General features: G+C 33.8%; 3 protein-coding genes across 3 annotated transcripts in view; 1 reads left to right on the forward strand and 2 right to left on the reverse strand.

Moving 5' to 3' along the window:
• Window positions 1-26,208, forward strand: part of LOC126744826 (uncharacterized) — a 57,293-nt gene that overhangs the window by 29,662 nt on the left and 1,423 nt on the right. The window contains 5 exon segments of the mRNA XM_050452383.1: window positions 11,276-11,896; window positions 11,962-12,138; window positions 12,140-12,277; window positions 17,527-17,902; window positions 19,923-20,149. Of these exon segments, the coding sequence (XP_050308340.1) occupies window positions 11,276-11,896; window positions 11,962-12,138; window positions 12,140-12,277; window positions 17,527-17,902; window positions 19,923-20,149 (1,539 nt within the window).
• Window positions 1,146-4,640, reverse strand: LOC126739050 (tsukushi-like). The gene is made up of 8 exons (XM_050444574.1): window positions 4,372-4,640; window positions 4,131-4,321; window positions 3,926-4,080; window positions 3,651-3,874; window positions 2,055-2,253; window positions 1,833-2,002; window positions 1,525-1,761; window positions 1,146-1,472 (listed from the first exon to the last, which is right to left on the reverse strand). The coding sequence occupies exons 1-8, from the start codon at window positions 4,399-4,401 to the stop codon at window positions 1,260-1,262; spliced, it is 1,419 nt and encodes a 472-aa protein (XP_050300531.1). The 5' UTR covers window positions 4,402-4,640; the 3' UTR covers window positions 1,146-1,259.
• Window positions 20,597-23,100, reverse strand: LOC126739059 (jerky protein homolog-like). Its single transcript, XM_050444585.1, has 3 exons — window positions 21,859-23,100; window positions 21,338-21,802; window positions 20,597-21,232 (listed from the first exon to the last, which is right to left on the reverse strand). The coding sequence occupies exons 1-3, from the start codon at window positions 21,907-21,909 to the stop codon at window positions 20,945-20,947; spliced, it is 804 nt and encodes a 267-aa protein (XP_050300542.1). The 5' UTR covers window positions 21,910-23,100; the 3' UTR covers window positions 20,597-20,944.

Raw genomic sequence — 26,208 nt, forward strand, 5'->3', positions numbered from 1 at the left:
GAAACTAGAAATTACGGTAAATAGACAGCCATTAATTTCTGCAAATTTTCCTTAACCCACGAAGCGGCTCCTTCGCAAAATAAAAATAAAAAAAGTCAACGTCAAAACTGTCACTAACATCACTACTGTCAAATTTTTCTAATGTCAAGTCACCCTAAGATGGCCGCCGTCCGAAATTCAGTTTTGGCGAATCAAGTTTCATGGGGCTGATAAAAACGTTTTCCGGCATGCTTGCAACAACTCGAAGACAACAAAAACATAACTAACCTTAAAAACTACATAACCACACAAAACTCATGGAGTGGGGTCATGCCATAAACTAGTGGCTTCACATGAAAGATCATCTAAAGGTGTGTTTATATCTATAGTCAAATCATAAATAATTACCAGTATCAACGTCGTATTTTACGTTGATCTCAATCCTCAATTCAACGTTAAATAGATGTGTTATTGAGGTCAGATGATCTACATATACAGAATGTTTCGTGACTCATCAGGATTCTGTTTTTAAGCAATAAGGGATATAGTGAGGTTATCAAATTGAAGCAAAGTTACGCCTGCACAAGAGTAAGTCTCATTTTGAGTATAGAAAATTATGCAAGTAATTAAGTTACTCCACTGCATTAACACCATTCTTATTTATATGGTAACTTATGAGTTATCTTTTTACAATATCATTTGCTATCTGAAAATAGATTACTATTTCTTTTAAAAATTCCAGCCTGCATGCTTGGGCTGTTGGCAACGTCGCAGTAAAAGGTAATATTATCATAGTATCTTTGACTTTTCCGAATGTGTCAAATATTCTTGATTTTTTTGTAAAAGCTTGTCCATCTTTTAATGTAAAAATGACAGTTTCCATACAGATCGCATTGAAATCTGTGAATGAGAGCGCCATTACATTAATGGCGGACATTTGTTATTATTTGTTTGTTAACTAGTCTATAGTAACTTTGCATGTAATTACTGTTATATGGTGTTTGTGAAGTATTCAATAAATAGAATAAATAAACTGTTAACAAATAATTTACTAGTCGCTATAAAATTATAAATTTGACAAACGTTTGACTCATATGTTATTGGTTAAACTTACATACCCTATCCATAGCTGCCAAGTTTTAACGAAAAATAAACAATTTTAAACATAACCTCACACTATTTTAATAATTAAAAAATTACAAATTTTTCCAGCTTAATAACACTATAAATAATCTTACATCTAAAGTTTATTCAATAACCTCCTGTGACTTAACCTAAAACTACATAAAATTCGAACTGGGGTTCCTCAAAGGGTTATACATCACTTGTGTGACAAACGGATAGTTTCTATTCATGTTATACCTCCGATACCTCAAATAAAGCACCCCCACAGCCACCAAGCTGGTTATCGTAAATACCCCGGCAGTTACCACCAGAACCAGCTTGAGAATCCTAAAATGACGCTCCATTCTGTGGCTCGGATGCGTGTAGGGCTAAAACATTAATCCATAAGGCCCCAAAACCCATATGGCGTCTATTACTTACCCCATACTCGCATGCCAACTGTCCGAGCTCGTATATGGACTCGCTTTGGTCGTTTGAGGGATTTATACAATAAGGCCCGTCTCTGTTTTCTTTAATATCCTTCGACAAATCTAGTGATATTTTGTATAAATCACAATCGCAAACCAGATCGTTCCCTGTGAGGGTGAAGACACGCAGTGAGGACCATTTTGTGAGGTTATAGTGCAGGTCTTGCAGAGAGTTGTTGTGTAAATACAACTGAAATTAGACAATTTTGTTTCAGTCATGTTAAGAGAAGAGTTTTAATGGCCATTTAGGTGGTCGTTTACCTGTTCTAATGCCTGACCTGGTCCAAAAGCATCTCTGTCAATATCTGTCAAACTGGGATTGTCAGACATGAATAGAATTGTCAAATTCTTTAGTGGTGTAAATGAGTTGGCCTTGACGTACTGCAGCCTGGGCATGTTGGTTAGAGATAAAGTTATTATCCCCTTCACCCCTTTTAGATTTTATATTAATGTTAATTTTTAAATTATATTTGATGGCCTTACCCAAAAAGGTCTCGTCGGTTATTTCGAAAATCGGATTCTGGTCGAGGTAGAGGGCCTCCAAGTGGTCGCCGAGGAGCGTTAAAGTTTGTGGCACAAAGTCCAACTTGTTCACAGCCAGATTGAGGATCCGGAGGTTTTTGAGGTTCCTTACGGCGTCTCCCACTAGTTCGGTGAGGTCGTTATTAGCCAAATTGAGGACCTGTTTAATTAGTGTAGATGATTCTTTTTTATAAATAGATAAATCAGATCTCCTTTAATATGAATGTAGAATATAGTACACTACCGCTCAAAAGTATTTGCCCACATATGACTGTTTTAAAGTTATAACTAAAAATAATAAACCCATCAGTTATTCTTATGAAACGGTTTATTTATAACAAAATGAATATAAACAATACATTTTTCAATTAATTAAATTTAAGAAAATGAAATTTTTGATTCATCTACATGTCCGCCTCGATTTTTAATAACGCAGCTTCACAGAGTTTCGGTAGTCTTCTAATTAAATTGTTCAAAGTTTCCTGAGGTATCTTGTGCCACTCTTCTTGGATGATCCACCACAAGTCTTCTTTTGATGTGGGGCATGATTTTCGCACTTGTCTATCCAGTTCATCCCACAGTAATTCGATAGGATTGAGGTCCGGTGATTGTGAGGGCCTTACCATAACTTTCAGAAGATGTTGCCTCTGTAATTGCCCTAAATATTGATTGCACAATTTCGACGTGTGCTTGGGGTCATTTTCATGTTGAAAGATGAAGTTTTTCCCAATTATTCGAGTACCAGAAGGAAGTACATTGTCACTTAAAATTGTTTTAAACCCTCTTTTCATAGAATTCCCTCTATTCTAATTAGATCGCCCACTGCAGATCCTCCGAAACAACCCCACACCATCACCGAACCACCACCGTGTTAAACTGAGGCCACCGTACAGTTCTCAGCGACCCTTTCATTGGCATAACGGCGAACAAAAACTCGCCTCTTCGTTCCAAAAACCATAGTTGATAGGTATGCTGTTTAAGCATATATGCAATTTACAAAAGAGATACAATCTAAATATAGGTATAAAGATAAGATTTTTGTATCTAATTTAAAATATTAAAAAGAATACATGGTGGGCAAATACTTTTGAGCAGTAGTGTACATAGGTTAATCTACTTAACATAAAAATAGTTTTAATTTGATTTTCCAAGAAGGCATCCCTCTACCATTTTGGAGAATTCGAGCTGTCATTTTTAGATGCCACATTTTTTTAACAGTTCTTAAGTGGTTTTTGTTATTTACCGATTCATTATTTTCTAGGTAGTCAAGTCATTAATTTTCAATTCCGGGTAGTTATCTACGAATTAATTTTTCTTGTAATTCAAGCAGTTAAGCCATGAATTAATTTTTTTGGGTCAAAACATTAATTTTGATTTAATTCCAATCCAGTAGAGCCATGATAAGGTCAGGTGGAATTCTGAACCACCGACGTCTCCGTCTAGGCCTAATTAATTATTTTAAGGAAAAAGCGAACGTTCAGTGCCATCTTTTGTCGAATCGGGCCTACGTTCAAACTTGCCGAGAATTTAGTTCAATATTTTATAATAAAATCTTACCTGTAAACTCTTTAAACTGGCCATAGCAAGTTGCGTGGGTGGATCCAGCACTCTTAGCCTGTTCCCTTCTAGATTAAGCTCCCTCAAGCTCAATAAATGCTCGAAGAAATTATGGGGTAAACTGTGAATTTGATTGTAGGAAAGATCCAAGTGTTCCAGCATTAAGGGCTCGTAAACTGTCTTGTTGTAGAGCCCTTTAAAGTTTTCCGGCCCAATTTCTTCAGCTAGAAACCCTCACCATTAAAACAATTTAAGTTATTAGTTAGAATAGTTACCAGTTAAAAAATTATAACTCAAGTCCAAATAAGTGGTCATACGTATATCCTTGAAAGCCCCATTGGCCAGAGTGCGAATCCCACAGTGAGATAAGACAACTTTTCTTACCAAGTCGCTGTATGGTAAGATTGCCAGGTTAGTAATGTTATTATAGCTGAAAAATGTTTGTACATTATTGTGTATATGGAATTATTGTTTACGTACCTAAAAGTTGCTATGAGGTCTGTTTTATGTTCCGGCCAATCATCTATCATATGATGAAATCCCTGATATGAGCAATCCAATATGAAGTCAGACCCTGATATGCATTTGCACTTATTGCATAAACCGGTAGAGTTATCGTAATTATTTTCATTTTGCCCTTGGATGATTGTGATAAAAGCAAGCAGAAACACCTGTTTAATTTATTGGATTATAAAGCTAATTGGTTTCAGCAGCAACTTACCAGTTTTAAAGAAGTCCATTTTTCATCCATTTTTTTCGCTTACACTTTCGCCCTCTATTGCCACAATAATTTTTCTATGTAATCAACGAGTTATCTAGACGTTATCACAATGAGGATTTAGTCAGCGTTATCAGAAATTTATCTCTTGTTTATTTTGGTTTATACATGCATAGTTTAATAATTTGGAATTTACGGGAAGTCTTAATAACATTTTGACTCGGACTACACAAGCTTCAAACTAACTACCACAGCCTCTTACCGCGTTAAATCTATAAATGGTTTTATGAATAATATATATGCTTTGAGTTCGTTTACATCTATTAATTTACATTTTAACACCGAAGTTCAGGCAGTTGAGACATTGTTTTCCGTTTATTATGCTAAGTTTTATTATAAATTATCACTTCATTTGAAACCTGCTAAACCTCATTGACATATGTCTAAAATATCAGCTGATATGATGTCACCTAGAAAAAGTTTATTTGACCATTTTGGAATTTTTTAAAATAGTGGCAACATTGCAAGTCATAACCCAGAATGACGTAAGAGTGAATCAAAATGGCGGCCGTTGCATAGATTTTTTTAAATGAAAGTTTTTGCGGTATAAATCAAGCTATCCAACTTTGTTTAGTCTAGAACCATTCCCTAGTAGGTAAAATCCATTATGGTCAGGTCGTACCGCCGTATGCCGTGAAATTGAATTGTTTATTGTTTTTATTTGCAATAAAAAAACTGTTTCTTAATTTACCGTCTTGCGGTTGGGTAATCTTGTCAATTTTTCCATGCAGCAACACTGTTTTATTTAGTTTAGTCATTTGATTTTTTCAAATCTGGCAACTTGGTTCTGTCAAAAACAGATGGCGGTAAAAAACTGTCATTTTTTAACCTCAAAAGTTTAGCTGCCGTTATATGCCACGCCCAAATTTGAGGCAATAAATCATAAATTAATTATTTTTAGGCAGTGTCATTTTGGTGCTCTCATTTTTCGTTCACGGAAATCTCGCAAGGTGGCAGCTGTCATCTATCAAAAATCATGACAGTTATGATCCCTTATCAATCTTAATAAACATTTTCCTTTAATAGTTTACAATTCATTTAGTAGATTTTTTAAACCTGGCAACTGGCACCTTCCAAAAACAAATTGTGTATAATTGTCTCTGCCCGTCAAGTTGTGGATTTTGGTAGCCGAGGAAAACGCTTTGATAACTTAGCTATTAGTTATTATTTAATATAAATAATCACTGGTGGTTCAAAACAGCTCTAACACGGGATGAATATAAAATGAAAAACGTATTTAGTGGTTACGGTAATACAGTTATGCCTAATTTACACGTATCAAGTAGCTTGAGCAAGTTACTAAAGCAAGTAACTAAAAAACTATGTATTTCTATTTAGTTGTGTCTACACACATTTTAGTAATTTGGTTTAGTTCTCGTTTTTAAATATGGCGGCAACACATTCGTGCCTCTGTGAAGAAATGTGTTTTGGATATATGTGGTGAAATATCAAATATAATTAGTGACGAAATTAACAAAAATCATGAAAAGCGTTTTTGGGTACGAAATTGGCTGGGTCGGAGAGAAACTCATGGTGCTTCTTCTACTTTGCTGAGAGAACTTGCTGATGACTGAAATGATGATGACCAAAGAACGATTTGACAATTTGCTAAATAAAATTTCCTCTAAAATTACTAAAAGTGATACCATAATGAGGGCTGCTATTCCACCCAGGATAAAATTAGAGATCACATTGGCTTATTTAGCGACAGGAAACAGTTGCAGAACTTTGCAGAGATTATTTCGTGTGCCAAGGCCTGCAATTTCCAACTTTATACCTGAGGTATGCGATGCCATTTATGAAGCTCTTCAGGAATATATAAAGGTAAGTGGACTTAAAAAAAGGAAACAATCATTCTTTAAAAATTTTAAATATGGTTATATTTTTGCGTACATACAATATATGAGCAACTTAACTTATATGTTGGTGAACGCTTGGCTTATGATATCTGCTTGAGAATAATTTTCGGCGGCATTATATTCATAATGGATTAAGCCATCACTCGTGGTGTTGTCATATTCATTCGGAGATTGTAGAGGTGGAGAGGTGTAAGATGGAACAGTAGTGTGGGTGGTTTCTGATGAAGAATAATAATTATTATTAGACCGCAAGTCATGAAGTTTAAACTTGGTAAGAATAGACCGGATTTGTTCTTGTGCTTTTATTGCTGAAATCGGTTGTAGCGCTATCAGCTGTGCAGCCACACTCTGACCAAAAATTACATATTCATTTACATTTGTGGCAGGCTCCTGTGTTACTGTTTCGCTAATTTTTTTAAGGTCCTTAACAACTAAAGACACTTGCTTCAATTTTGATAATGACCTAGGTTTTTTTGCAGGGTTAGTCGTTTCGTTGAAGGTCAATGTTTCCTGTTCACCTTCTTGCAACTTCTTGCTCACATTCTAATTCCTGAAATAAAAAAATATGTATTTATTATTATTATTATTATTATTATTATTATTATTATTATTATTATTATTATTATTATTATTATTATTATTATTATCGATTGTAATATTTTTATTCTGTATATTTTAGGTTCCTGTGTCTGAAGAAGAATGGAAAGTAATTGAAAATGGATTTCGACAAAGATGGAATTTTCCAAATTGTTACGGTGCACTTGACGGAAAACATTTTGCCATCCATGCACCAGCACACTGTGGAAACTATAAAGGCACTAACAGCATTGTGTTGCTAGCTGTAGTAGACAATAATTATTGTTTCCGTTATATAAATGTTGGATGAAGGCAGTCAGACGGGGGAGTGTTCCAACAATCTTCTTTGTCTCAAGCGCTAGAGAATGGTTTATTACCAGCGGTCGGATTCATCGTAGGTGATGATGCATTCCCGCTGAAGGAATATTTGATGAAACCTTTTTCATAAGTGGTGCTTTCAAAATAGCAAAAAGTGTTCAATTACCGCCTCTCACGTGCAAGAAGAATCGTTGAGAATGGTTTTGGGATTATGGTTAGTAGGTTTCGCATTTTTGAAAAGCCCATAGCATGTTTACCAGAAACTGTTGACAAAATTATCAAAACTTGTTGCGCATTACACAACTATTTGAGGATTACTTCAAGCAATAATTACACTCCGAGTGGATCTTTAGATGAAGAAGACCTAGACAGAGGCAAATGCGATTTGGTTGGAGACTTCTCAATACATACTTTCTTCATTGGTACCCAATGGAGAAAGTACACAGCAATCACTCTGCAAAAGAAAGTGAAGGTGTTGTACCATGGCAGGAAAGAATGATTTTTTTGAATTATTTAAATATGTATTTAATGTGAATATACTTACGTTACCAAAATTATCTTGGGTAGGTCTCTTATTTTCTTCCAAAACACGTAGAAATGCATCAATTTCCTTGAACCACTTTATAGTGGGGACATAAATATAAAAATGCAAATCCTGCTCCTGACTTCATAGAATCTTTCTTTTATCTTTCTTTTCTCTTGTGAATATGTTGATCTTAAGGCCCTTATTTTATTTTGATTTCTCCTGCTCCAAACCCTTCGATTCCCATAGTTTCCTTAATCTCTTTGTATGCTGCATCACGGGCTTGTTTATTTTTATAATTCGCAGACCTTGTGTTTTATAAACATGGTCTATCACGATACTCGTGTACGAATTTTAATGTTGTCTCTTTACTCCAACGAGACGTCATCGTGTTCCAAAAAAAATCACACAAAACAATCCCAGTAAACTCCTACGAACGGCTTAATACACAATCGACCGAATACACTTCGCTAAACTAGTCTGTCTACACGTGTTTATTTGGAATTCAATTGCTGTAAAAAAAGAGTGGGGGAGCTTACTTGCGCAAGTAAATAGAGAGGTGTTCTATTTACTTTACTAAATTGTTAACTAAATGGCCTACTTGCGCAAGTACTAAATCTAGTGGTTTACATGCTGCAAGTAGCTAAAGTTAGCTGCTTGATTTAGTAACCTGCTTTAGCTACTTTACACGTGTAAAGCCCGCTTTACAGAGAGTGCCTCGCGCAAGAGAGCCACACACTGGCCTCTGGTGGCGCTTATCAAAATCAAATGTCGGCGGCGTTGCCATAGTTACCTTAAAGAATAGTTTGAATAGAAATTTACATGAAAGTTCACAAATGGCGTCTGCCATTTAAAATGTAGAATGGTCTTTTTTAACCTCAAAAATTTGTTTAACAGCCGCTACAAGCCACGGTCTAATTTAAGGCAATTAAACCGTAAATTAATTATCTTCATGCAATCAGGCATATATTTTGAATTCACGGCAAAATTAAGTTTGGCGTTCTCATTTTTCATTCAGGGAAAGCTCGTAAGGTGTCATCTGTCAAAAACTATGACAGTTATGAGCTTTGACATTTTTGACGGCTGTCAGATTTTTATTTATTCAAATGTCAAACTATTACTAATCAAACAATCCTTTATCACGTGATGAACCCTAGAAATTGCTCAGTAACTTCAACGCCTATGTTGATCTGTGTATACAGCGACACAAAGCAACTACTAATAAACTACTTAACGTTTAGCGCCGCCAGTGATTGGGCCGGTAACTATCACATACGGCGGGATATTTAAATTTCTCATTGTTTTTTAATTATGATTAAATTTTTAAACTTAGAGGCAAAAAGACACATCAGTTTAAAAACGCGGCCTAATATGAAGAATAAAAGCTTTGTCCAATAAAGTCTAGAACATGCACTGTTTATTTCAGACTTTTTTGGAACAGAGTTCTTGCATAATAGCTTTTAGCAAAGTAAAAGGTTTTAAGATAATTAAATACAATGTCTTTTTACATAGTTATTTAAGGAATAATTTCGTTTTAAGTATAAAACGAAATTATTCCTTTTAGATTATATTATTTATATTAACAAAATAAATAAAAAGAATAAGTTTTATGGCAAGTGACATGTTAATTAATACTATACTTATACTAATGATAAAAATACTTACTTAGTTTTGTTTCTGGAAAAAGTTAAAACTGTTAAATAAATTAGTTAAGGATATTTTTTAAAACAGTATAAACATTTTTATATGGTTACTTGCACCAATATATACAAGGAAGACTTAATCTGGCCCCTAAAAAAACGCCTGTAAGTTCAGACTCCCTTATATATGTCTTAAATATGTTGGCAATAGTGGCCATTAATATAACAAAAAGACCTGCAGAGTTATTAAATATATAAGTTTTCAGGAATGATGCTATGGAAAAAGTAGGGAGTGGGTTTCTTGGTATAAAAATAAAGAAGTATAAATAATAATAATTTTGAGGCAAATAATAATATTAATACATCATTCTTGTGTGTTGCTATTAAGTCGAACTGATTTTTTAAAATTAGAATATATTTTCTGTCATACAATAATTACTTACACCTATAAACTATCCGCTCAATTTGCAAAAGTTGTAAACTCATAAAATGAGTAGACTGATATCAGGTCATTGACAAAATAAATTGTTTTGTTTAGTTGAATGTTTTTGTTACATTAAAAATTCAATTATCTCGAAAACAGTCGCTCTGAGCGACTCGACCAGGGTATACCTTTTTAGGGTAATGTTAATTAAAAAGCTGAGATTTTAAACTGATATACACCGAGACACAAAAAGATTGTACACGTTTTTATCACCTCGGAGTATCGGTGACAGCGCCCTCTAGGCTTTACACAAAAAATACCGTTGAATTCGAATTTCTCACCTCCAAGAACCCTCTACTTCCAAATTTTATACTGATATGTTACTTTTTGAAAGACTTATTAAAAAATGATGAAAATAAAATTCAAACTTTAACACCGTGTATTTTCTAGAAGAATTTGGTCAAATCATGATATTTTTGAGCGAAGAATATGCTGTTGCTCTGTGTCCACGAAGTTATTGGACACCCTGTATAAACATGCCTAAAGTTTAACTCTACCAAACTCTAAAAATATTATACATTATTTTCTTCTATGTCTAATATAAAACCGTTCTTGAAAATATAGACACGTTTAGTGTGTCGGCCCATTCAAATTACCTTCAAGGTATTCCAATCTAGATACTTAAAAATCATAAAAAATTAAATATCTTACAGGATATTCCATTGACAAAAATCATGTTAGATCAAGACACAGGGAAAAGCTACATCAAGCTGCTTTCCTCATTTTGTTTCTGCAATTTTTATATCAAAAAGAACAATTTTGTGAAGGAAAAATGACAAAATTAATACTCCGCCTGACAAACATGTTTTAGGCTTTTTAGTGTTTTTATTAAATTAAATTACATTTTTTGTATTGTTCATATTGCAATCTATAGATAGTGGCTGTAAAAAGCATACAAATTCCTTGAAAAATCGTTATTTTAAAAATCATTTGAGCTTGAGGTCAACATCTAACAGAAAGTAGTTATGCTCATTATCTACCCATTCTTCTTTACTTTATTATTTACTTGGCCTAGTAGTCCTCTGGCTCTGTGTCCCTGGCACGATACCTCTATACTTAAAGTGTCTTTCACAAATATTACTAAAATCGTTTAATTTTACTTTACTTAATACTAATACTATTACGTTTAATTAATACTATTGAAAGCAAGTCATATACCTACAAAGCCAAAAAACCCAATCCTCTAGCAACAAAAATTAAAAGCACTATGTCAATATGTAAATATTGGCATTTAACAATGAGAGTTAAAAAAGCTCAGAAGTTCAGACACAACTTTTTATCCTATTATATACGAAAAAAATGATTATACAAAGTATACATCTTAAATCACGAGCAAAATAGCTAAACGTCTAATCATTATCGTCTGACAAATATCAATAAAAATGGCACGATAAATAACCTTTCACAGTAAATAAACTTTCCGTTTAATAGTTCTTTGTCATTTTAGGAAAACATGCGTCTCTCAGAAGAGCTGTTGGCCAGTATTTTAACCTCAACCATGCCCGACATAAAATCCGAACTCTCCGAGCTCCCTACGCAGGTAAAAGAAGAACCTGAAGTGACGGAACGTATTGTATCACCTCCTCCACCTCCCACCTGCATGGAGGTGGACTCCGTACAGCCGGTCAGTACCGTACTACAAACCGGTCCGTTATTTCCACCCTCCGAGCCCTCCACCTCGGTCGAGGTAAAAAGAGAACCGTCACCCGTCGTTCAGTATACAGAACCTCAACAAACTGAACCCGTGAACCTCCATATGGAATCTCCTCTACCTCTCCAAGTGATTGTGTCCGAAGATAAGGAGGTGGAAAAGGGTGCAGACGAGGTGACGCCGGTGCCCCTGATAAAAGTCAAGCCAACGTGCATGTTACAAGCTCCGCGCATTTTAAATCAGGAGGTCTCGTACGGTTTGGCACCACAACAGCCGGAACCTGCCGACCTAACCACCAATAAGAAACTAGATTCTTCTAATAGCGATCTCGAGTTTAGAGACGAAGATAATATGGACACCCAGTCGGTATCCAGCGCTAGCTCGGATCCGGATCGGCTGGAGGTCGACATGTCGCAGGTAAGTAAACATTTTCGTTTCCATTTAATATTCTTAAAAATGTAATGTTTTTTTTTCCATTAAAGGCGGCAGAAGACCTCAATTCAAACTCGACCAACAGTACCTCACCGACCCCCTCGGACTGGACTAATATGTACAACACCACAAACGGCTTCAATGCCGACATGCCAAACTTATCGGGAGAAGCCTCTCAACTGCTAAGAAAGATCATAATGTGTCGTAAACTGGGAATGACAATCACCCCCCGCTTCCCCAAAAGTGTTAAATTACTCGTTGTTTCAAGGACAACCCCCGCCTGCGCATAACAACGTGAATCCCTTAGAAAAATCGTCCGGACGCAGAAAACAAAGTTATCCTACTAAGGCGAACAATGTTGAAGAGGTAGGTTTTTTTCGTTTGTCTTTTTGTTCCAGAGACGTCATGGATTCAGTATTCTTAAAGCAGTCAAGATTTAATTCCATTAATTTTTGAACTATGGATTCATCATTTTCTTTTAAAGAATTAGAATACTATCAAAAATATCCATTAAAGTAATTGCTAGACTTCCCCAACATATTTGTGTACAACTAAGAGAGGTCGCCGTCCATATCTCAGTAACTAGTCATCCTACAGCGTAGGAAAAAAATATTTCTCCTAAAAGCGGCAAAGAGAAATCGTTGGAAATTATTTACAAGTTCGTACGATGACCGCTGGGGGGCGTAATACAACATTGAAATAGAAAAAAATGGTTTTATTGAAAATATTTGTTTTGATTGCCCTAACCAATTTTAACAAGCTTAAAACTGCAGAACTCAAATTTTTGTAATAAATAAATTGTTTTATATTTTTAACGGTGTTCTAGATGCTCAAACTGTTTTCCTTCATTTTCAATACACAGTCGAAGTTGTTGTGTCGTTGACCGAACCGCTGTCTGGATTTCTGCTGTGGGTAAGGAATTTATTGCATGGCGTATTTGGCCCTGCATGTCGTTCTGTGTTGTGGGTGGGGTGGTAAAACGAAATCTTTAATCCTTCCCCACAGATAAAAATCTAGGACAGTTAGATCTGGGGATCGATCCAAGGAAATATACTTCCTCTTCCTATCCACAAATGATACTGCCTGGTTAAGTATTGACGACTTGAACTGCCAAATGTGCAGGGCAACCATCATGTCGGAAAATTATTTGCGCTCTTGATTCCAAATCAACATCTTCCAGTAACCCCGGGAGATCATTTTGCAAAAAATTTAAATACCCATTACCAGAAAGTGTTTGATTGAAAAACAAAGGACCAATAATTTTTCCGCCAATAATGCCGCACCACACATTTTCTTTTGCCCAATAATGCAGATTATGCAGGTTTACACCACCATCACTGCTAAATGATGCCTCGTCCGTCCATAATATCTTCGAGGTAAATCGGGTATTTTCTCTAACCATGTTCAACAGCCAATAACAGAAATTGAATCTCTCATCAAAGTCTTTCGAGAAGCGCCTGGTGCAGAACCACGTGATATGGATTAAGTCTAAGTAAAAAACAATAAATATAAGATATTAGGATGCTTATTAGTAAAGCGCGGATTTATAAGCATAAAAATATTAAAAATAAGCATTTAAAAAAGCATGAACAATTTCTAAAATAAGTATAAAAAATGGCATAAAAACTAAAAAATGCACTATAGGAATACAATATGAAATACTTCTAAAACTGAAATATGTACTAGGCAAAAAATAAGACAATAAAAATTTTCGGTAGTTTTTATTTAATTTTGGTAATATAAACTAACGCATCATTAATAATGATCTTTTTCACAAAAGAAATATCAGCTCATATTATTCATGCTTGAATGATGCAATAATTAAATGTTTTTCTAAATTATCCACTGAAAATCTCATTCTTCTATCACTCAAAACAAGTTTTAAATGGGAGAAACTTCTTTCAACATCTACGCTGTAATTGGAGCATACTTAAATTTCGGAATTAAAGCAGCATCAGATATAGCAAGGTCTTCAACAAAATCTCCTTTAATCACATATGAAATTTGTTTTAAAATTTCATACCCTGTATTTTTGTTTAAAACTTCATTAGGCTTATTATAAATTATTTTTCCAGGTCCACCATGTACTTTTAGGCAATTATTTTAAAAATTTTCAATTATTTCCATAGATTCGACTAGTGCAAGACCCTTTTCTTCAAGTTGCGTGATGGCCTTGCTTACAAAGTTATTGCTTACAAAGTTAAGTTCTTCAATTTTGACTATCTTTTGGCACTTTAAAATTGATTCGGAGGAGGATTCAGAAAGACCTAATACGATTTCCTTGAAAGATTCAAAATGATGAATGAATGCATAATAGTAAGCAGCGTCCAGCCAAGTACCCCACCTTGTAATAATGGGTTCAGGGGATAGTGGTATACCTGGCATCCTTTCTCGAAATAATTGAGCTCTTAATGGTGCTTTTACAAAAATCTTTTTTCCTGTATTCACCAAACTATTTACCAAAGGGAACTGGGTACGAATAGTTTCAGCTACCCAATTCAATCCATGTGCTAGACATGTACAGTGGTTTAGATGTTGATACAAAATTTTAAATTAGAATAGGCCTTTACCATGTATGCAGCCGCATCAGAGAGCATTAGTAATATTTTTCACTAGGAACAAGGTCTAGCAAAAAGAATTTTGTTAGCTCATCATGAACAAATCTAGTAATGGTATTATTATTTGTTTTGTCCAGCTGCTTTGAGCTAATTAAAAAAGCATTACTTGAGCTATCTTCGCTCAATATTCCAATCATTAAATGACCCATGTATCGACCACACGAATCCGTCGTTTCATCTACGCAAAACCATATGTAGTTGCATCCTATTTTTGTTTTAATTTCTTGTATTATATTATTGTAAACTAGATCAATATAGTTTTTGCGCAAAGTTGATTCGGCTGGAATATGTCTACCAGTGTATTTCTGCAGAAAGGAACTGAATATTTGACTATTTAATTTATAAAGTGGAATATTGCAGGAAACCAGAACTTTACTTAATCTTTTATGAGCTGTTTTTTAAAAACACAAAATAAATAAAAAACTTACCGTTTTTATACAAGCTCTGCAAAACAATTTATTGTTTTCATACTTTAATTCTGAATAGCCTCTTATCCATTCCTTCGCAGTTGGTTTTACTTTTGGCATTATTTTTGTTAAATGTTAATAAATAACTCACTTTAAAACCTAATTCTGCGATTTAATATCTTACATCGGCAAGTAAATTCGCAATACGAACGAAACTCCTACACGATAAACAATATTTACATGCACTGACCTGACTAACAAAATATAAACTATAAATTTCTCGATTGGCCTTTCCTTCAGGGATTCCCGAACTGATCCAAAACAGAACGCGCGATACGATGCGACGTAATGGTCGCAGAAGGATAGCAGGCTCTACTAGATATTTGCGTGCGTTGGGCATTTATTAAGGAAGGAAAATAAGCTTTGAGAAGGGGATTTCTTGCTTAATATTTCCCTGTTATTAAAATAAGATGTCAAATTATTTATCAGGAAAAAAATGTTGGCACATGAAGTGCAAAATATGCATCATATATATCACTTCTGCTCCAAATATGCATGAAAATAAGCACAAATAAAAAATATGCATAAAAACTAAAAAAAGGAAAAATGGCACGAAAAAAAAGTTACCAAAGGGCATTTCTTGTAATTCATATGTATGTATTTTCAAATTAGCTTAGCCATCAGAAATTACGTATGACATTATTTCTATAAATCCGCGCTTTACTTATTAGTGTTATAACAAATAAAAATAGGTACCTGTGCTCTTTTAGAATATTTTCTACTCTACCGGGGGATATTCCCAATTCCCTGGAAATATTTCGGATGGTTATATAAGGATTTATTTCAATATATGCCCAAACCTTTATAATGTTTGCCTCTACGCGCCCTCGCCTTCGTCTTCGATGAATATTGCCTATAATTTCGGAGCAAAATAAGATATCAAGTTGCGGTTTGCGTCAGTTTTTATGTTTTTTCATGCTCTTGTAAACTAAATGAAAAAAATTACATCGTTGTATTTAATATTTGCCAGAATATTAAATACAACGATGAAAAAAAAATCGCTGAAAAAAATCCAAATTAAAACGAACCGCCCTCTAGCGGTCAACAAAACAACTAAAACGGCTAAGTAATTATACCACATAAAAACCTCATACCGCATAAAAGTCAACAGTTATTCTTTAAAACAAAAGTAAGCTAGTTAACATTCATTAGGCCAATCAAAAGTTATCAAGAATTTTAGATATAAATATTCAACCTTTTCCCCACCTATTATTTCACAGATTAGAAAAAAAGTTTGAAATTAAAAATGTTTAGAATTTATCATACTTTAAAATGGCATCATTCTTCTCTAGGATTCACCTTGAATATTTTAATAAAACCAATTTTTTCTATTTCAATGTTGTATTACGCCCCCTAGCGGTCATCGTACCAACTTGTAAATAATTTCCAGCAATTTCTCCTTGCCGCTTTTATAAGAAATAGTTTTTCCCTACGCTGTGGTATGACTAGGTACTCAGATATGGCCGGCGACCTCTCAAATACAAATACTAACGAGTACAGGGTTTTGCCTAATATTTAGACAAGAGCCCAGCTCAGTTATTATATGAGGTGGAAAAAAACTTTAAATATAAAAGTTGTAGAGTTTACCTTGAATTGTCGGGAAATGTTCTAAAATATAATACAGGTATCGCAAAAAAATACAAAGTTGGATCAGCTTGTATATTTGCAAATTAAATGATAAACCTTATTCCTCTGATTTCAAAAATATATAATATGTTTATATTTGGTTTATCTTTTTTGAAATATTTACAATTTTTTAAAAAAAAATCTTAATTGCTCTAAAACGTTTTTTTTTCTTTCAAAATTCACAAACGTCTGTGGCCGTCATTATTTTCAATACAGTTTCTATAATCTTTCTCTAATTTTAACTGTGAGTGATGAAAATAAACTCAGAATGTTCTTCATTTAAGTATTTTATACTTTTTTGGATTCTTAAAACAGATGAAAAATACCAACACACGTGCACCATATCAACATTTGATTTCAAGTAAAGATTTTAAGGATGCATTGTATAAAATTCGACCACTTATACGATGCTCTGCGCGCCACATGTCTTTTGGTTGATATTTTGACTGCACGGATTAAAGAACCTAATATGCTCGTATGTGGTCGAATATCAGCCTTCGCGGCAAATTCTACGGTATATAAATTTAAGTGGTTGATTTTTCAACCAGTACGCCTTAAAGGGTTAAAATCCCATAAGAAATAAGCTCAGACAAAAATAAAACTGATTTTTCAAAATTTTGTTTTTTTTTTTCGAATATCTTCGGAACCATTCGAAATTTTCAATTTGTAACGGCGTATTGCTAAGCTCAAAAACCTCAACTTTGCCCCAATTTAACCATCTTCGTATCAAAATTCGTAATAAAACAGATTATATAAACGTGTTCTACCGAAAAAAACTCCATCAAAACCATTTTTTACTGTTTATTATGTAGTATTGCGAAAACCGCAAGGCTCTATCTTCTATAACAACCTACATGAATGCTCCAGAAATTACACATTTTTTTATGAACAAACCATTTTCCAGGCCGAGTCAATAGACGATGACAGAGAAACGTGCCCTCACCGAACGAGACAGCAACATTCGGAGGAAGAGTCGGTGGACAGTTCGCCGGATTTCACGGGGACGCAGCCCTGGATCAACATAGCCGGGAGACAGTGTAAAGTGTTGGACCGGATCCAGACGCCGCCGCCACCGAAGCGGGTGGACATTTCGTGTACCAACTGTCGTACCCAAACGACCACCATTTGGCGACGGAACGTACGGGGTGAGATGGTGTGTAACGCGTGCGGTTTATACTTTAAGTTGCACGGGGTGGATCGGCCGTTGACCATGCGCAGGGACACCATACACACAAGAAGACGGAGGCCGAAGAAGGAGCTGACCAAGAAAGCGATGGAAGGTTAGTGGGTGATTAACTAATTAATAATAATAATAATAAACGACCTATTTATTTCATATCAAACCATTACACTACTACTTTTCACCTTACAATCTATAATGAAATAAAAGGCTACATCAGCTTGCTTCGGATGAAGCAGCTGCTAGAGCTTAAAAATTGTGAGAAAAATTATGGAAACTACGAACATTACGGTTTTTATAAAATCTTATAACAAAAGTAGGATTTAAGTAAAAAATGGAGTTATAATATTATAACAAAATGGTACAATAAGAATTGTCGAAGAAAACTAAGAGCAGAAAAGAAAAGAAATAATTTAAAGTGTAAATTAGTGTATTAAAGTGTAGACAGGTAAAGGGAAAGTGAAAGAGAAAAAAAAACATAAACGGAATTCATCGGGATATACGTCAGGCGTTTAGAAGCATATCTTTAATTCTTTTATTACAACTAGAAACTGACCGAGACTGATATCAAAAACTTTGTATTTATTTATATGAAAGACAACTGAATAGGCAAATGATTTTTTAAATGCTTTATCTCTATGAACAGTTAGTGTTTAGAAGGTTTAAACTACGAACGTTAACATTATGGACATCTGTTCGAAATGTTATCTTTTGGTAAAGATATGAGGGGCATTTATATTTAATAAATTTATAAAAAAAGACAACAGAGTGCAAGGTACGTCGGTCAGCCATATTTAGCCAATTTATGACATATTCTTTCTCTACGCTTTATACCAAAGATCAGTAGAAGACAAGAATTTTAGGCCTTTTGACTTCCTTTATCCTAATTCAGCGTCTATTTTGGATTATGTGTGTTCAAATTTTAATGGTGTTGTGCTCTGTTCCGTATCAAATCCTTGTTTGTCAGATCCTGAGGCGGTCTATTGTCAATTTGGTTTTCCCGTGAAAGCATCTACCATTGCCTTAAGAGGCGTGGTAGCGTTAAGACATTCTCTCATTATTACTCTAAAATTAATTGGGAAACACTGTGTGATAACGATCAACCTTTAATATCCTTTTATCTTAAACTTATTGAAATCTTTAATAATAAATTTCCTATGGTGCATATTAAACCTGAAAATAAAAAACCTTGGATTACAAGTGTCTTCCAAAAATATGAGATGTTTGCACATGACGTAAATTATTGGTTAGCAATAGAGTTTTTATGCATTATTTTAATAATCACAAGCAAATATATCGCAAAACCATAAAACGGGCCCAGACTAAATATTACAGGGATAGACTGCACTCTGCTAATAACAAACAGAAGGAAAAATGGCGCATTGTTAATTCTCTACGAGGCGTTAACACATCTAAAATGCATGACTCTAAGTTGAATGCCAATAAAATAAATTCATTTTATTACCTCTCAGCTCGCTCAGAGCATTTCGCCCACTTCGACTGATCCGTTATCATTTGTGAATGGTGGGTCTGGCGAGTCTATTTACTTTATCCCAATCACAGCTGATGAAATTATGGAAACTTTAAGAGAGGTTCAATCTAAACGTTCTCCTGGTTGGGACGGAATTTCAATAAAAGTTCTAACAAATATGCCTCCATTAGCACTATTATCATTGGCTAAATGAATTAATGCCCCTTTTTTGAATGGTGACTTTCCGAACTGTTAAAGCAAGCTTTAGTTATTCTGTTCGTCGCCTGCCCTTGCCTTTATCATCCACATTGCGTTTTTAATTGGAAAAGTAAAAAATTTGGGTTCAAATTAAAATATATTTTCTAAGGATGCATCGCATAAGTCCTTTTTTATTTAAAGTGGGTTTATATATCGGTTCTTTTAAAATCGAGATGCATACCTATTTGTTAGGAAATTAACATTTGTGACAATGACATTTTGTTTTTTTCTTCTTTAGCAAATAAATGTTTTTTAAATTTGAATAAACAGTAACCAAAGGATGAATCCATTAGATATTGTATCTCGTTTTTATAAATACACATGTTTCTTTCTTTTTTTCCAATATCTATAAGATACTGCCTTGAAACTAATTTCAAAAAAACCTTTTCAGAAAAGGAAATATGGACGAAGTACGCGTACGACCCACGGACCGGGGAGTCCTGGCGCACCTACAATAAGAAACCGACGGGGGAAAACCCCGCCACCCTCCAGCACACCATGTCCGAAAAAGACGATACGGAAAGTATGCTCTCGGCGCTACGTAAACAGCTACAACCCCATCTGGCGATGGCTTTAAGACAAGGGGGCGGGAACCAGGGTGGAGATATGGCGGCTCAGGTAATAAACCATAAACGCTAAAATATTCAAGGATGGCAAAAATCATCAATCTGTATTAGGAAATAATGATAAGGGAAATTTGCCTATTAAATTGCTGTCGTCAATTTTTCAGGAAATTTCCTCTTACCATCTCTTATCATGTCCATTTTATCTAGAGGAAAGCGGGATTTTTCGTAATTGTCTTTTATGTACTTGGTTTGGATTCAGGCCAAAAATAAAGTACTCTTAGATATATATGTGTGTTTATATTTCGTGAACGTTTCCACCTCTATGAGGTTATCCTCATACCTATAGAAAAGCACAAAGATGAGATGTTAGTGCGTATATGTATATACCTTCTCATGTCAAGTATTAAAAAAATTAGCAAAATATGAAAGAAGAAAACAGAAAAGGGTCTGTGAAATGCCTACCTGGAATTTCTCATGTGTCGCACTGTTAGATATAATGACCAAGTAAACGCTCTATCTAAGAATTAGTTTGTGTATAGCTGCTGATTTTATTGGCAGCTCAGCTCTATTGAAAACACAAAGGTATTATTTATGTATTACCGATTCTTGTTCTTCAGGGTAACTATTAGATAATACAAAAATGCTGTATCATCAATAAATTTAAAGTATTTTTATTTTAGACCCGCATAATTGTCCGTGCTATCTGTTTTACTTTAATTTAGTGTACAATGTGATCTGTTTTGAAATACAGTAGGCTCGCGTTAATGTGAACTCAAAAAATTTCGACTTAGTTTGTATTTATTTATACATTTATTTATTACAGTTAATTAAGCATTATACAAAAGTTTTATTTAAAAAAAGATGTAATTTTTGTTTGTACTTTTTTTTGCGACAGGTTTAAGGCTACAGCCTTTTCTTCTAAACCTTTTATTGTAATAATGTCCTTTATGTCGACATAGTTTTGATTGGCCCATTGTGTGGCAATTTTCAAGGCTGCAAGAGCCTCCAAATGCGTAACTTTTTTTTCTTCAAAAGTTAATACCTCGCAGACACTATCTTCTGAATCATTGCTATCGAGATTTTCCTCCACTGCGTCTGTATTCCATTCCTCAATGTGTTTGTGATTATAATCAATCTAAAAAGAATCATATCTCAATGAAATTCTAAAACTATTACAGACTTTCTCCTTTTAATTTCCAAAAATCGAAAATTAAAAGGAGTAACTAGCACTAAATAATACCTGTTCAATTGTTCGAAGCAATGTAATGGTTTCATTAACTGTAGCTGCTCTAACATCATTTTCCCAGATCTCTTTTAGTCGAGCTAAAGATAGGTCATCCTCCTCCAAATTTTTTCCGAAAATATTATTCCAACATTTTGAAATTACTGAAGGCTCTATTTTTTGCCAGTCCATATGCAATTGCATAATAGCATCTCTTAAAGTTATAACTTTTAGGGCCTCAGCTACTCCTTGACCCTTTGATACAATTGAACTTAATAGGCCTTTTCTGTAAAATAGTTTGGTTATTCGCAAAATATTTTGGTCTAATGGTTGAATTAATGGTGTAACATTTGGGGGCATGTAGACAACAAAAATGTGTCCATCAGAAGTTTTTAATTCTTCTGCCGGTGGATGCGAAGGGGCGTTGTCTAACAAAAGAACGGCTTTTAAAGGAAGGTTTTTGCTTTGTAAAAATGATTTAACCTAAAAACTCAATTTAGTCCTAAAAAAATTAAAAAGCAAACAAAACTTTCACTTACCTCTGGAACAAAATGCTTAAAAAAACAATTTTTAAACATTTCCTGCGTCATCCAGGCATTTTTAGTGCTTTTATAGATGACTGGATTATCAAATCCTTTAAAACATCTGGGTGATTTTGCTTTTTCTAGTACTAAAGGCGTTAGTTTGTGTGATCCTGTAGCATTTGTGCACCCCAAAAGAGTTATTCTTTGTTTAGCTATTTTTAGACCAGGCGCCGTTTTTTCAAAAATTGCAACATAGGTTTTATCTGGCAATAACTTCCAATATATCCCGTCACATCTCCATTATAAATTTGATCTTCACTAATATTAAGCTGCTTCATCTTTTTTCTTAAGCCTTCAATAAAGGGATTTAAAAGGTGAGGCTGCGAGGACAACTTTTCACCTGCAATTTTAAGCAGCCTTATACCATATCGTCATTTAAATTTTTGAAGCCTTCCATCGCTTGCATTAAATTTATCGTTGAGTTTTAATTTTCTATGTAAATCTAGAGCCTTTTTTTTAAGCATATCACCCGTAACTGGGAAATTTCGTTCACGCTGTTTAGTGAACCATTTATACAGCAAAGTTTCCATCTTGTGGTTTTCTGCACTTTTTAAAGTGCATTTTTTTATTTTATTAGGTCTTAAACTCTCTCCAACAACTTTTAGAATTTTTTATTCTTTATTTTTAATTGCAAAAATAGTTGATTTTGCTATTTGATATTTCTTTGCTAGTACAGTAACACTCATACCATTTTTGTGCTCTTTCAAAATTTTTGATTTCTCATGAAGAGTTAAACACTTCTTATTAATTTTAACCATTTTAAAAGGCCACTGCGCAAGATGCGACACTCTCTCTTATCTAATAAACATCAACTAAATGACCAAACAACGTTTCAACAGGATTACTAAAGTTCTATTAAAATTTCTTAATTTATCGAAATATGGGTTTGTTCACACTATAGAATTAACTTAGAAAAATATTGGTGTTCACATTAATGAGTTGTTCATAAAATCGTAAGTTCACGTTACCGCGAGTATACTGTAGGTCTCCATTAAATGCTTCCCAAATCCTCAGGAGCCAATTTTTTTTCCACTGCTTTTTGGAGATCAATGAAAATTACAACCACATATTTACTTTGATTTGAAGTACAAAATATGTATATTGCTTTTAAAAATAAAATACATTTATTTCACCTCTCTTCGTAATTCTTTAAAATGTGGTGAATATTTGGTGACAGCACTCCTCAGTAATTCTTTGATATGCTCTAATTCCAATTCTACAGAATATTTTTGGGTCTACAGAATATTTTGTACTGGAAATAGGAAGTCATCTTCAATTATGTTAATTTCAAATGGATTAAAAAAAATATAGATTAATTCAAATCTTGAAATTTATTTTAGAATTTCATCAATATTCCTTTAAGCTCTTTTATATACTGGTTTTTCTTGTTTAATATTGGAACAATTCTTTTTAATTTAATGAAGATGACAAAATGTGTTTTTAATGTCCTTTTGAAGAAGCTTCAATTTAGGTTGTAAACTAAATATATATACATACAATTTAAGAGGTTAGATATTATTTTCGCGGTAATTTTATTGTAAATTTAGTGTTTGTAAATATATCGTAAAAAAAAAAAGTCTTGTAACTACTCTTCATTGTCTAATCAGGATAATATAAATTATTACATTTTTTTAAATATAGTCATCGGATCAAACAAATCCACAAAAGTATTTAGTACATTGTAGCTAGATAACCATCTAACAATGCAAAAGAAATTAGTGTTGTTTGGAAGTTCTTCGTCCGTCAATTCATCAAGAAAATTTTCGATGATTTTTAGCATTGGTGCAAATGCAATGTACAACGTGTAATATACTTTTCATAACATCAGGATATTTTGTATCGATATGTTCGCGGTGAATTATGCAATGAACTGGTATGAATTGTGGAATTTGGGAATTTCCAGCTCAGCAGAGCTCCATTAGTTGAAATGCTTACAATTTTTTTAAGAAGCACATCAAGTTTTCATTAAGGAATGTATTGCTTTTTGAATATCGACGTCGATGGTTGGCTCTTGATGTGCTACTAAATCTTCTTCAACAACGTCAACTTTAACAAGTCAGTAATATCTGTCAATTCGTCAAGGGCTAAGTTGTGTACAGTACAATTTAGCCTAGCAAAAAAAATTATTTCAGCCCTTAGAACATTGAATGCCTAGAATAAGCCTAACTGCAAAGCATAGGCGAGGTTGTTTGAGTTCCATCTCTCAAACTCAATGATGTCAAATCGACTTGCCAAGTTTTCATCTAATACATGTTTCTTAATCCACTGCATATTTTTTTAATGTGTTAAATAAATAAAATAAAATTTTTGTCATATGTGTAAGCTAGCGTTCGATCGATATCCAGCGACCAAAATCTAGAACGCAACATATGTCGTTTGCCAGTAACCTATTTATAGTCCGCGCTTGCTGTTATTTAATCGATATAATGCCCGTATCTTCTGAAATTCCCAAGTAATTTTAATAATTTTTTGTCCAGATATTAACAATTAATAACTAAATCGATTTATAGTGGTTATAAACCTGTACAAACTAAAGTTTTTTGATAAAAATTTATTGAATTGTTAGATGTTAAAAAATATAAACAGCTATAATTCCTAACGGCTATAAGGAAAAGTTTTATCCATATCCTTTGGCAATTATAGTCGTTTATAACATCTAACTCAATAAGATTTAATCAAAAAACTTTCGTTTGTAGAGGTTGGCAACCATTTCAAAAACTCCTTTGGAATTCCAGGATGTATGGGCATTTATTGGTTAAATAATAATGGGCGCGGACTATAAATATGTTGCTAGCAAACGACATCTGCTGCGTTCTCGATTTGGTTGGTGGATATCTAACAGACACTATCTTAATTTTTGCGGCACTTCGGGTTCTAATAGGCACTAAATTTGTAGATTATAACATTATACTTAATTACACATTTTTGTTATTATTTTCCTAAAAAAAACTTAATTTTGGTATGCTCAATAGATACTTTCACAAATTTGTCCTCTTTTATATAACATATCTAGAAGATCACACCATTGGCACCTCTGAAAGGAACGATTTGAATTTCCTTTTTCCCAAGATATGTGACCCGCTTCAGACTTCTTTATCATTTTTCAGCAAAAATGTTTTTAGTTTTAATATTAATTAAAAAAACGCACTGAAACCATTCAAAACATCCTTTTAATACTAATACTGTAGAAAAGGTGCACCATCCAAAAATAAACAACGAGCGCAGTTGCCAAAAACCTTTATCGCGAGAATATTTCTGGGCGAAATCAACAGCGTTATTATGTTTAGTGTATTTAGTTTAGTTATTATGTTATTGTGTTTAGTGTAAATATAATACAAAATAGTTTTGGTTATTAAACGAATTTAACTCTTTCTTATTCTGTTAAAATTGTGTAATCACTGGCAACATTGAATACCAAGCATGTTTATCAACAAAATATCCCCTCTGCCCGCTGTGTAGATGTTGCGCTCAATCCAAAGCAGCCAATGTTTATTCTAGTATATTCAATGTTCTAAGCTTCAGCCACAATATTACCTTGATTGCTAAAAGTAGTCAAAGGTTATGTGATCCTAATTTGGAATTAAGTCGATACTGATTAGAAAACTGAGGATGATTGATTTCATAATGTCGAAGTAAATTGCTAGCTTTGTAATTTATGACCGTAGAATTACAAATAACACATAATGCTTTTCCGTTATTCTTAATAAAAAAGAAATGCTCCTCCTACTTATTTCTAAAACTTTAATTTTCTTGTTTGTATTTGCCTTTTTATTTTCATTCTCTGGCTTATTTTTAAAGGAACTACAAATAGAAATTTAGAAAATATTAGTTTTATGTTATTAAAACAATAACCACACGTATTACATACTACGAAGCAAAACTAGTTAAATTCCCGAAAATCCCAGATTCCAAATTATATCTGTAGCAAAAGTGGTAGTGAGTCGGTTAATTCCGCCACTATTTGTTAAAAAACTTTGCACTTAGTCTTTTATATTTGTCGTCAGTAATTTCAAAGACATTTTCAAACATGCGGAATGATAAAATTGTTTTTAAATACAATAGCAAAAAAAGACAGGTTTGCTTGTCTAGCGTACATTAATTATTGACAGCAAATAATACTTCAAAGAGCTTCAAGGGTTGGGCTCCCTTGCTCTAATTGCTTTTATTACCCCTGAAAGCAATATTGTTGATGCTAGTCAATACGAAATGAGCTCTGTATAAAATTTGTAAACAAATGATAACCATCGTAGAACAGAACTAAGCCTCTCATTTTTTAATCTTTTGGAATTCCCGTTTTGCAGTAGG

This window comes from Anthonomus grandis, chromosome 1 (genome assembly GCF_022605725.1).
Source record: "Anthonomus grandis grandis chromosome 1, icAntGran1.3, whole genome shotgun sequence".
In the NCBI taxonomy this organism is placed as follows: Eukaryota; Metazoa; Arthropoda; class Insecta; order Coleoptera; family Curculionidae; genus Anthonomus; species Anthonomus grandis.